At 41.4% G+C, this 13,038-nt stretch overlaps 1 protein-coding gene across 2 annotated transcripts; it reads right to left on the minus strand.

Annotated features, from left to right (window-relative positions):
• Positions 1-1,180: 1,180 nt before the first annotated feature.
• On the minus strand, positions 1,181-10,939 carry CCDC90B (coiled-coil domain containing 90B). 2 transcript variants are annotated; one of them, XM_019472610.1, is made up of 8 exons: positions 10,804-10,939; positions 8,022-8,125; positions 5,600-5,701; positions 4,915-4,956; positions 4,764-4,835; positions 4,627-4,680; positions 3,716-3,830; positions 1,181-2,578 (listed from the first exon to the last, which is right to left on the minus strand). In XM_019472610.1, the coding sequence occupies exons 1-8, from the start codon at positions 10,937-10,939 to the stop codon at positions 2,523-2,525; spliced, it is 681 nt and encodes a 226-aa protein (XP_019328155.1). In that variant the 3' UTR covers positions 1,181-2,522. The 2 variants fall into 2 exon arrangements, with proteins under 2 accessions (XP_019328155.1, XP_009279595.1); XM_009281320.2 differs by lacking the exon at positions 10,804-10,939 and adding an exon at positions 9,613-9,764.
• Positions 10,940-13,038: the final 2,099 nt, after the last annotated feature.

Raw genomic sequence — 13,038 nt, forward strand, 5'->3', positions numbered from 1 at the left:
CTTCACATATAAAGATTTTTCTCTCATCTGTGTGCTGTTGTGAAATTCTTTTCCCTTTGGAACCCTCATTGTGCATATTTTCAGAGTTTTGATTTCAGTAAGAAATCCTTGCACTGTAAGGTTAATTTGCTAGTGCTTGAATCCTGATCTGCCCTCTCCTTAGTTACCAAAGGAAACTTAATTGCTGAGAAATTCAAAGGTGCTGAAAAAAAATCAATTTGTTTTCGTGTGCACAGACTGAGGGAGAGGCACGCTGAGTAATGGCATAAGCCTCGTATCAGAGCTAAAGAGGAGAAATCCAGTCTCTAGAGCCCACTTCAGTGTGTAGGGGATGATGGTGGTGAGAAGCTGCAGTAGATGAGCTATTTCCTACATCACCACTGGTGCTAAATTCTCATGTAGGAACAGTGCAAAAGATCAACCTGAGTCGTTCCGTGTCCAAAGGGCAACGAAGCTGGTGAAGGGTCTAGAGCACAAGTCCTCTGAGGAGCGGCTGAGGGAACTGGGGTTGTTCAGCCTGGAGAAAAGGAGGCTGAGGGGAGACCTCATCGTGGGTGTAACTACCTCAATTACCTGAAAGGAGGTTGTAGCGAGGTAACTACCTCAACTACCTGAAAGGAGGGTGTAGCGAGGTGGGTGTCAGTCTCTTCTCCCAAGTAACAAGCGATAGGACAAGAGGAAATGGCCTCAAGTTGCGCCAGGGGAGGTTTAGATCAGATATTAGGAAATATTAGGATATTTCGGTGTCTTCACTGAAAGGGTTGTCAAGCACTGGACCAGGCTGCCCAGGGAAGTGGTGGAGTCACCATCCCTGGAGGTATTTAAAAGACATGTAGATGTGGCACTTAGGGACATGGTTTAGTGGTGGACTTGGCAGTGCTAGGTTAACGGTTGGACTTGATGATCTTAAGGGTCTTTTCTAACCTAAATGACTCTATGATTCAGAGAACCTCAGAAATTGTAGCTTACATGAAGATGGATTTGTACACGTAACAGTTACAACAGACAAGTGGCCGAGATCCTTGCTGCCAGCACCCATGCCTATTTGACAACACATAGACAACAGAAAAAGCAGCCTCAACTCCCAATATAATAGCACTGTGCCTGCTGTATAATAGCACTGTGCCTGTTTACAGTCTGGCAATCTATACTCAAGTCTCTCATAGTCAGATAGCAAATATAAGAAATTAATTTTATTTTCTTAAATGAAGATGATAAATAATTTAATGCACAGAATATAAGAATTGGCAGGATACCAGCAAGTTCAACTGTAAACAGAATAAAACTGCAATAGAAAAAATTGCTGCTATGAGTACTAAATACTCTTTAGCCCATAAGGGACCTGCTCTTACTTAAAAGTTTAATCCAGGAAGATTTTTTTTAATTACTATATTATTAAAAGAATCAAACCAAGCATATGCATTTATACTCAACAAGGTGTAACTGCTTCAGTTTTGGAAGGCATCCACCTGCTATGTCCCATCTCTACAACAAGAGTTGTGAAGTCCTTGCAGAAGGTAGAGGGGTCATCACCAGAAGTTAGGGGAGTCAGTGTGTCCCACGGGATTACAGAACAGTCCAGAGGAGTGTGGAGACGGGAGGATGGCCACCGTCACACTGGCACCACTGAGATGCTGAGTATTTCCATGTTACCAGCCAGATCCTATGCCCGAAAATATGTGAGGGTTTATTGGAAATACTCTGCACTACTTGGAGGAGTTAAGAGCCCTTATCTGCCCCAGGGCTGTACACAGTTGCTGAGAGTGGAGGCATTTCCCCTTGGAAAGACAAAGGGAGAAGTTCTCCCACCCTGTTGTCCTCTGGGGTTATGGAAATTGCAAAAGATACTAAAAAAAAAAAAACCAACTATGGCGGCATTTTAGTTCTACATGAGATTTTAAATTTATGTAAACCAGTTTTCAAGAAAAACAAGAATTCTTTAGTAAAGGCCTTGGAGTGTGTGTTTGTATATAAATAAAAAACCCAAAGTGCCAGGCTTCAATCCATCAGAAAAGAGAGGAACAGACTGAAGGCAAAAATCCAGATCCTATATTTAAGATTAATTTACTTGGATCAGAGTAGATCTGTTGGAATCTGTCATTAGTATTCCCATATTGGGAATACTAACTTGGGAATAGTATTCCCATTTCAAGGGCATATCAAAGTTTAATATTTCCATTTCGAGAGGAGCTGAGAGTGAGAACGTTCCTTGGAGAATATTCCAAAAGAAAACAAAATTAATTCTAAAACACACTAGGAAACACTTTCTGATTTAGCATAAAAGTCCTTTGAAATAAATACAGTATTCAATAGGGGACAATGAAATATTACTATTTGCCTGCTTCCCCCCCAGTTATTTTGATCTTTAGTGTTACATATTCAGAAAACACTTTTAGTGCACGGTAAGAATACCAAAACAAAAAGATACCAAGGTTATCTACAGCGCAAACATGATCGTCTAACTGATGTTGCCTGGGTGGCCTTTTCTCCATCTGTATTTGATGCAGCCATTCCACTTGGATCTATTTCCAGAACCTGTAAAATCCCAGTGCTATTGCTAAGCAAGTGAATACTGAAGCTGTTAAAAAAAAAAAAAAGAAAGGAAATAATTAGCTGAATGCTAAATTGTATCACCTTCTACATTCCGGAAACTAACTGCGAACAGATGGAAGAATGATAACAACTGTAGAGCAGAGCCTCCTAAACTTCCTGAATTGCTGCAGGTGTGACACAGTAATTTTAGAAGACAATGACTTGTCTCAGATGTAATATCCTGCACAGTAGCACTGCCCAGGTGGCGAGATGGGCGGTCGAATTCAGCAGCCGGAGGAACTGTGTTTTCAGGGACACACCTGAATAACTACAACAGGCTACAGTAACTTTTACTATCCTCACCCATCTATTGGAAACTATTACAGGAGAGAAGGCTGCATCAGGTCTTGCGTTAGACGTAATTAGAATGATTTCCCACTGAACAAAATGACAATGAACTAACAATACACGTATCTGAGACAACATTAGGGTATCTAGGCAGCACCTCTGAAGCCTGATGAGTTGTCTTTCAGATTGGTTAAGCTGCTGTTTCAATTTGTGTTAGAATAAAGCTCATTATGTTTCCCTTTGAACTTGTTCTCGCTTCCAAATGTAATGCGTTACTCTCTTTTTATCCAGCTCCAATACAATAAAAATTTCACTGCTCGTGTATATATTGAGAAGACAATCTCAAATCAGACTGAAATTTGTTCTGCTTGGCAGGGGAAGGTACCGGTACCGCCACACTGAAACGATGCGTCTGTGGAGGACTGAACGGGGGGCAGAACTGGTCACTCTCAGACTAGTCCTGAGTATCAGCAAGCTTTCAGGGGAACTTAAATAAGCACAGGAGAACTGTTGGAGCAACTCGGCCACATAAATGGCTGCCCTGCACCAAGCAGAGGTACCGTCAGACTAGGCAAGGTATTTAGGCTTCTCTCCTACTCCTCCTAATCCCTGTTCTGAGCGCAATCCTTGTCCCGCTGCAGCATTGTCTGCATGTTCCCACCTCTTCCGGGTTCTCTGTCACATTTCTTTCAACTGGGGAGGGTCCCATCCCCCCAGTCCCGGTTATCTGCTGTTACACAACTGACTTCTTGAATTCACTTCGCATATATTCTTGAATAACATTTTATACATCCAAAATACAATACTGGTACTCACCTCCTTGCCTACCACATACCTGCCAAATAACGTATCGTATCGAGTTTATTTGATTCCATGAGCGTTTTTAAGGAAGCTATTTCAGTGTCAATTTTATTACTGATTTCTGAGATAACACTGTTGGTACTTGAATCCTGGAACATTAAAAGATAGCACCTATTTGACAATGATCTCTAGCCCTTTCAGCTTTGCAAAGCCAAACAAGAATACCAGGCTACCAACAAGAAAGAGAAACAAATTTTCAGCCTATCACTGAAGTAAAATACGGAACTGGTAAGAGACCTTAGAAGACACAGAACAGCATTTAATACAATCCAGGAAGAATATTAAAGAGGGAGACAGAAAAAGAGAAAAAACAGATCATACAGATTTTTGTCCCTGATATGCCAGTGCTTCCTAAAGGAGGCATTCCCCAGCACACAGGTAATATCCCTAAATTTTTGCAAAACAAAGGCTTAAGCATTCACAAGCCATATCCAGAAAAGGGAGGAGACGCTGAAGACGGGACACGTCCATCTTTAGCCTCTCAGTCTTCAGCGCCCGCTAGCAGCTTTGAGGACTTCCAGCCCTTGAAATACTTGCTTGGCTGTAGGTGCCTGACCCCTCCCTCTGGTACAGCTGCTCAGCTGAGCTGTTAATGTTGGGAAGGGCAGCACGGCAGTGCACACCCCACCTACAACAGCCTGCACGTAAGATACTCGGGGAGCGAGAGACAAGGCTCGTATGCCTCCTTCTGCCCGAACGGTGCTTGCTGCAAATCCCACAGACCTGGGCAATAAACACGTGCAACAGACGCGAGTGACAGAGCCCAGCCTTCTGCTTTACCACATTCAAAAATCTATTAACTTTCACGGAAGTTTGGGGTTTACGCAACATGCAACACATAACTATATCCTGCTCGATATAAAGTGAGCTTTGTTCAGTACTTACTTTTTTATGAAACTCTGTAGTTGCTTCCATCAGTTTCCTCTCCTGATCTGTAAACTGTGGATAAAAGATAAATTACAATTGTCGTAAGGGAAAACCAGAGACAGCACTGATGAGGGTATCTTCATAGGTCAGCTTACCATATCTGTCACTCTGCTCCTTTCCAGGTTTATGTCTAGCTTGCTGTCAGCTCGGATTTTACCGGTTTCATTCTTCAAAGCAAATAAAGATTATGAAAATAACTGTTTACTTTCCCTAATAGGAGTGTGTAGGTACTTGCTGTTTACTTACCATTAGCTGCTGTTTAACTTGATCTAATTCAATTTTCATTTTCTAAGTGCAGAGGAGAAAAAAAAAATGATTTTACAAATTCAGAAAACTGCTGACCAAGTTAATCAGTCACGTGTTACCACCGCATGCAAGCAATCTTTCTTCCATAATTTTTCTCCCAATGGGGCAATTTGTTCTTGATTAAATATCCTAACTGGTGTGTTCAATTTGTATAGCCTTATATGATCGGCTGGGAATTCTGCTCAAAATAAAGGGATTATTTTGTAACGATGATGATCTTGTTATTCTGAGACTAAAGACAGCAGAAAAATACCAAAATGCTGCCAAGCAAAAGCAAAATGTGTCTCAATCACCAGTTTAATCAAATTGCTGCAAAGAAACGGCTGACTACTCTCCCTGCATCGTACGGTTAATGGTGACAAGACTCTACCAGAACCACCCTTAAATAAAAATACAGAAGACGAATCTAAGATGTGTAGATTATTTTTTTTTCTTTGCAGAACTGGGCAAGTCTTATCACGTGAAATACATTTTTCTGTGATCACAGAAGTTGTGATCTACAAACACTTCAACTCTGATAAAGTATCCATAATTACTTTTACATTCATATTTTGTTCCACAAAAATGTACAACAGGTATAACGCAACGTCTTACAATTTAACTGCTTAATTAAAACTGTTAGTACCTCATTCTCCGCTCTCAAGTTTGCAAATTCACTTTTCTCCAAGATGACCATATCTTTTCGAATGGAGTCCAAATGTGCCATTATCTGCTGTAAAGTTATTTCCTTAGAAACAATAAAACGTCATTGATTAAGTTGCACACTTTCTGGCAGGTAAAGGAAAGTAAAGATTTTTAGATCTGAAATTACGAAATTAGCTACTGCAAAGCACAAAAATGGGGAGACTCTCCAACAAGAAAGTGACCGAAACACAGAATTTGATAGCTGCAATTTCTTTGGAAGACTCAAGAGGTTTTGGGTTTGTGCTTTTTCTGTTGCTTTAATACACCAGCTCTGAATTTAAGCAAAAAAGCCAGAGGTATTAGTCCAAGTAGCTCTGAAATGAAACAGACCCGAAACTACAGGTTAGTCCGTTTTCGGTGAACGTTCAGTAGCCTACGAAGCATTCATTGTTGGTCTGAACCCGGTTCCTAAGCAAGCACTTCCATTTCTTGCCCACAAAATCATCAAAAGCCAAAGCCTCAATGATCTGGGTATCACACTGTCCTCTCAGCGTTAAGTGTGAGGCACACTAGTAAAACATTGCTGGAGAGCAATGAAAAACGGCCTTCCTGGTGTTTGGGCTATCAGGTTCAGAGTTCAACTGCCGTTTATAAACTACAGAGTTTAAAAAAAAAAAAAGAAAATAAAGGAAGAAACTTTGTATTTTAGAATCTTGAAAACGATAGTCCTTTAGTTAGCGTAAGGAAGTTACCCTACTATTTAGCATGGAAAATGACGTATCTCCGTGGGATTCTGCTTTTCAAGCCGAGCGTCAGCAAAACGAAGAGCTCTCATTCGGACTGCGAGCAAACAGTATTTCTCAGATCCTGTGCTGAACTAAATTCATTAAAATATGCCCTGACCCAACTTCCACTGAAGTCCGACTACTTTGTTGAACACAATGAAGTTTTTACAATTCCTGGGAAAACTTCAGTTGCGTTTACACCGAGGAGCTAATTTGCCTCATTCCATCTTAAAACATTCAGCCTCAACACTGACTACATTATAAAAACCAGTGTTTCTGCCTAATACAATTCCATGCAAATTATATTTGGGATACTGACTTTCTTTACGTATAATAGGATATCCAAAAAGAAAGATTTCCATTTTGGTGAAAAAAACAGAGAGACAAAAGTTCTTGTCTTCTTCTGAGATTTATAGAAGAAAGTTAGGTAACTTTTACTGAGAATAAATGCCAGCAAGATAAACATCCGTTGGAAGTAAGGCTGAGCAGTTTAAATAAAATAGCAATGAATGCGTAAATGCATTAACTCATTGAAGAAGAATGGCACGTAATTTCAGCTTGCACAGCCTTCCTGAGTAATTATTAAAACCATTACTGTGCATCAGAGCTTTATTATCCTGGCCCAGATGTCTAGCCTACAAGAAAAACTAAAGTTCTTTTTATTTTGGCAATTTGTTAAAACGAATCTTGTCACCACCTCCATTATCAACAGACAGACCAGCCACGCTACTTAACTGATTCACTGCCTCCAGATGTGTCCACAAACATGAACCTGAGTATCTACGCGAAGGAGACACCTCGATGCTTTGCTGCAGTGCAGGCTGAGGTGTTGACCAGTGCAAACAGGTGGGTTTATACCAACAACTGAGTAATTCAGAGCCCACTTCTGTCCCCGAGGGCACGCGACACACCACAGATTACGTCCAGATGGCTAAAATCTCCTCCTAAACCAGGATGGCTCTGTCCGTCCCGCCTGGCGGGAACAGTTCCTGGCCCTATACTTTCGTGTGAACTGTGCCCAGGTCAGGGAGACGGAGAGCTGGCACAGGTCAAAATCAAACCAAGGCACCGCAGTGGCTCTGGACAGCCGTGCGGCGGTGTTCGTGCCCATGCCCTAGCCGTGTTTAGCTTTTGCTACAGATGTAGCTTTAGAGAGTGAAATGCAGAGTAAAATCACAAAATAGTTTTAATAGTAGTTTTTAGTTTATGAATAGGAAAATAGGGCAAATACAGTGTATCTCAGAACAGAGTTCACATCTTTACTGAAGTTCAGTAAAAACACTGACAATTTTCTGATATTTTAGGTGGTCTTGTTATGTCCCAGGAACCCCTCCTGAATCTCTCTGCTGCCCTCAACTGTTGTAAAGCACAGTTAAAAGTCTGGTTTCACCACGGAGCTTTTCAGCAGCAAATGAAGGAATCTCTGCATTACATTTCTATATCGTGGCTGCGTTTGGAAAGCACTCCTGTGAGATGAAAGGTGTAAGAGATTACTACTCTTAATACCACCCTGAAACTTAGGAAAACCTATCTCAGTGAAGCATTTACAGTACTACAGAGAGTTGCTCACTTGTCTTTCAAATACGAGCCCTTACAGCTACACAATGCTGTATAGGTACACCTTAGCTCACGTTTTACCTGCTGAGCCTGCGTAACCATGTCCTTATAGACTGTGTCTAAGCTGACATTCGACAGGGTTATTAATGCCGATACGATGGTCTCCGCTTGCTCCTTCCCAAAGCCTAGAAGACAGTTGAAGGATGACAAGTTCAGGTCATATTAGAAAGCTGGGTGAAGAGAAGAGCAAGAGGTACATCATAAACTGGGACACTCAAGTGCTGTACCTAACTACAGTGGCAAATGGGAAGTCACAGTTACTGAAAACTGACAGCGAGGAGCCAGTCACTCTGACTTTTAACTAGAAAAAACACGGACTTAATGCTGCGAAAACCTGAAGCACGTTAACTTTCAATATACTGAAACAGCCTATGCATGCAGCTGACAGGAGGACCAAATTTCTGTACAATGTTTAACTGTTCATGCACTATAAAAATAATCCAGCAAAATTTTACTTTATAAGGAACTTTCACAAATTCTGTTAAAACCAAACTTACCTTGAGCTACAAAGCATGCATCCTATAGAATAATAAAATTAAAAAGTAAGTCTGCATATATTGAAATTGCTCTGCACAGATATGAACACATGCAAAACTGATTTTAAAACTGCTGCATCCATTGCATGCAGAATGAATTCAAATGGGGATTTTTGCTTTCTGATGATAAAAATTACACTTTTTCCATAGCTTGGTGCAATTTTGAAGCGTTAAAGATGATGTGTGGTGAATAGTGAAAAAAAACCCACAGCTGTCATTTTCGCCATATCCGATCTAGTGCCAAGAGCTTTGGCCCTAAGGATTTATTTCCAGCAGTCTCGCTGACGTGTTGTATTTCAATTGTCCTGTTTTATGAAGTTGGATCAATTAACTTTTTGTTGACAAATGCTTCCAGGGCAAATTATGTAGAGAAATATGCCACTGCTCCTTTCTAAAATACTGGTACTGTCAAGCTGCATCATTGGTTTACATTACTAAAAAAGCTGTGCATGCTTTATGACAGTTTGCTTCGACTAAGAGGTGTGACAGTATTGCTTCGGTTCCTCTGAATTTTCAGGGTTACTTAGGTTTTTGCCAATCCATTATTTTGTTCTTCCTCTATAGCAGGAACCGTCCTCGTTGCATGGAAGTTTAGAAAACATGGAGAAATTCATGTAAGTAAGAGAATGGAGCCTGAAAACTGCCTGCAGCAAGTCTGAGAAAAACTAAACGCCTCTCTCACTTCTGTGATAGGTATAGGTTTTACCTATAGAGCCCTGTCACTGTAGTACTGAAGCATTTGTAGAAGTTATGGAACAAATTAAACTGAGTAACACCACAGCGTACCAGCACCGGACAGACTTCAGCCCATGAGTTCTAAAGGAACTCGAAGAAGAAATAGCTGAATCAGTACTGGGGACAAGTAACATCTCACAGCCTACCTCGGTTACCCGAGGACTGGAAAATGGCAAACACAATGCCAGTTTTTAAGAACAGTTCCAGAAGAGATGTAGGGAACTACAGGCTGTCAAGTCTGACATGCATGAAAAAAATAAACATTGTTAGTGGACTATTAGGAGTCTTCTAACTACTAATACACATCATCATTAGACCCAAAGGGTGGAAAAAATCCTAACCTCCGATTGGATAGAGTTCCTACTGTCACTTAGGAGAAAGATCTTGGGATTTTAAAAGATAGTTGCGAGTCTGATGAAGGTATCAGTTCAATGCTTAGTAGGGATCAATAAAGCAAACCAAACCCTGAGGAATATCTAAGAAAAGAAGCAGAGAACAAAATAGATGCAACATTATGTCACTGTTCAAATCCACGGGACATTCAGTTGTCAAATAGTGCCAGCAGCTCTGTTCCCTCCCCTTTGAAACAGGATGCGATAGAAGTGGAAAAGATTCACAGAAGGGCATCATGAATGATCAAGAGTATGGAAAAGCTACTGCTCAAGGAAAAAATTCAACAAGCTAGGAGTCTTCTGTTTGGAAAAGAATGACGGGGGAATATGACAGAAGTTTACATAATCATGAGTGACAAGAGAGATCAAACATTCATTCCCTCTTCCCACAAAAGAGCTGAGCAGGCATCAAATTAACCTTGTAGAAGCCAGATTCTGCATAAACAAACGGAGTGTATGTCTGAAACTCCATGAGAAAGGATGTTTGGGGTACTAATCAGTTTATAGAGGTGCAGGGACTGAATAAGCTTATGAAAAGGTTTCCGCTGAAGGTTACCAAAACTCACACCTGACTCAAAATACCTCCAGGGTGAAAACAATTGGAGGCTTACAAAGTACAGAAGGATGCGTCACATACATCTGCCCCGTTTTAACACTCTTCTGCAGGCACTGGCTCACAGCTGCTGTCAGGAGACAGAACCCAGGGCTAGAAGGACCTCTCATCTGACCTCAAACAGCCACACTCACAACACGGCACTGTGCAGCTGCAAATATTTCTAGTTAGAAAAAAACCTTATTAGCAGGCTAGTAGAAAGAATTTCTATTAAAGCTTCATTTTTGCTAGAAAACAGTTCTTTAACCGTTATTGTTATTTACATTTATTAACTGTGTTATGTTCCTTGGCTGGAAGACACTATATAAACTTGCCTACAGCTACAAATAAGGTAAATCTAACGTAATAGTTATTTGTATGGTTACAGAGGCATCAAACAGATGCCTCTCCTTCACCAGCCTCCTCGAGAGGCTGCCAAAACATTTTATAACACCAAGTATTGGTACTTTGGGAAAACCGACAGCACTCAAAGTTATCGTACTTAAACTAAAAGTTTTCCTTTGAATTATTTATCAGATATCACTTACCGTGGGCTTCCAGATCCTGCACTAAAGCATGGGTATCAAAAGTTACCTTCCTCTGCTCCAGGGGAGTGATTTCAACTCTTCTGACATCATATGACTTCCTAATGAGTGTGGCAGCAAAACCTGGAAGTGACAACATGCACTTTAAACTTAACGCAATTGGTTTATCATGCAATACAGTAATTTTAATTTCTTTCGTCATAGCAAAGCTGCACAGAAGTTGCAACAAAAAGCTGGGTCCTTTTGATAGCTTGGTTACAGCACACGTCAGAAACCATCAATCCCTTTTCCATAGGAAACCTATACTAACTAGGACTCATATATCAATCTCAATTGCATCTGTATAACTAGGAAGCTGTGCAACAGACAAGCGTCCCGATACACCAAAGATAAAACCACCACAGCCAATTGTTTTATAAAATTTGAGAAACATCACTTAAATCATTTTCCTACTTTTAAAACATCAGCAGTTCCAACACACTGCTGATCTCTGCTGGTCACAGTTAACAGCCTTCATTTTGTTCTTCACAGAATCCCTCAGCCACGTTCTTTTTACACTTTCTTCTACGACTATCCATTCCAGCAAGGAGAGTCCCATGCGTAAAGATAAAGCTACAGATTTTCTTTAGAAAGTTATGCGAATCTAATGTTCAGAATTAATTTCTTGATTCACCAGTAAAGTAATTGGGAAACAAAGCAATACGATGTTTGTACTCAAGACCTCCGAGATAGGTATTAGTTGAAGAGCCACCCTATTTATTACATGAATGCCTTCCCACAAGGTGTTTCACTGCTTCTCCTACTTTATTTCAAGCATATTTTTCCCTTCATCTTATCTTTGTGGGGCCTTGCATGTTACAGATTCAGTTCTGATAGATTCTTTGTTATCTAAAAAGCCCTGTTACTTCTAAATCCAGGCTTACTTGAAACTTTCTCGCTGCTGGCTCTCTGCCTTAACCAAAATGTCGTTCTTTATCTTCTCTAGATCTTTACTCAAAAGCTTTATATCATTTAAACAACAGGGAAGTTGTATTGTGCCACTGCTGGATAAATCAAGTCATGTGCTACCTTGTATCTACTCCAAAGAAATAACTATAACTAAGCCAGCTGTAGTATCCAAACCAAAGTCTGTGTAAGATTTAAGATTAAAGAGGCAAAGGAAAGATTTGTGTTTAAGTGCATGAACACTGAATACTACGTACAAATATTTTAAAATAACTCTAATTTACTGTAGAATAAAACATTCTTTTTTCACTGAGCTATAACAGCTTTTAACCACACAGCTCTTTGTCCTCTAAATGCATTAGTGGATTTTTTTTCATTGGATTGAACATATATATTGTAGAGACATTCACTCAGAAAAGCTGATATTACAGCAGGAAGCTTTTGGTTGCCTAGACATGCTGCTCTTTTTCCTCCCGCTTCACTCCTGTATTGACTCAATCATAGAATTGTAGAATCATTTAGGTTGGAAAAGACCCTTAAGATCATCAAGTCCAACTGTTAACCTAGCACTGCCAAGTCCAACGCTAAACCATGACCCTGAGCACCACATCTACACGTCTTTTAAATACCTCCAGGGATGGGGACTCAACCACTTCCCTGAGCCATTTCTTCTTGTCCTATTGCTTGTTACTTGGGAGAAGAGACCGACACCCACCTCGCTACAACCTCCTTTCAGGGAGTTGTAGAGAGTGATGAGGTCTCCCCTCAGCCTCCTCTTCTCCAGGCTAAACAACCCCAGTTCCCTCAGCCGCTCCTCAGAGGACTTGTGCTCTAGACCCTTCACCAGCTTTGACACACGGCTCTCAGCCCAAAGCTGCCCTCAAAACTCACTTATGTTTTCAGAGAACGTACCTGAAACACCGTTTTGTGATGACTTTCTGCACCCCTTGGCTATCTCCCGCTGCTCCTCCCGTCTCAAACATTCTCTGTCAGTCCCCACGATCTACTGAATCCACTGCTCTTGCCCGCCTAGCACACCCCTTGCCTCGGACTTGTTACAGCCCCGAAGGAAGGCGTTTTGTGCTCCCTCACACCCCGCCCCAGGGACAGGCCCCCACGATCGCGCTCAGGCAACCAGCCCCGCCCGCCAAACGCCCTGCGCAGCCTCCAACGCGACTCAACAGACCCCGAGGCCCAGGTTACTCCCCACCACGGCAGGCAGCCTTGTGCCCCCTCCTGCCGCTTTCGCTCCTCGCCCCCCGGAGGGGCTGGGAGCCGCCTGCCTGCCCGGCG

This window comes from Aptenodytes forsteri, unplaced genomic scaffold (assembly GCF_000699145.1).
Source record: "Aptenodytes forsteri isolate BGI_AS27 unplaced genomic scaffold, ASM69914v1 Scaffold180, whole genome shotgun sequence".
In the NCBI taxonomy this organism is placed as follows: Eukaryota; Metazoa; Chordata; class Aves; order Sphenisciformes; family Spheniscidae; genus Aptenodytes; species Aptenodytes forsteri.

Excerpts from the sequence above, each read along its gene's own strand:
- CCDC90B (XM_019472610.1), bottom strand. The coding sequence starts at position 10,939 with ATGTTGTCACTTCCAGGTTTTGCTGCCACACTCATTAGGAAGTCATAT. Across the intron at positions 4,836-4,914 it reads AAGTTAAACAGCAGCTAATG|AATGAAACCGGTAAAATCCG; the intron begins GTAAGTAAACAG and ends TTTGCTTTGAAG. Across the intron at positions 3,831-4,626 it reads CTACAGAGTTTCATAAAAAA|GATTCAAGTACCAACAGTGT; the intron begins GTAAGTACTGAA and ends TTAATGTTCCAG.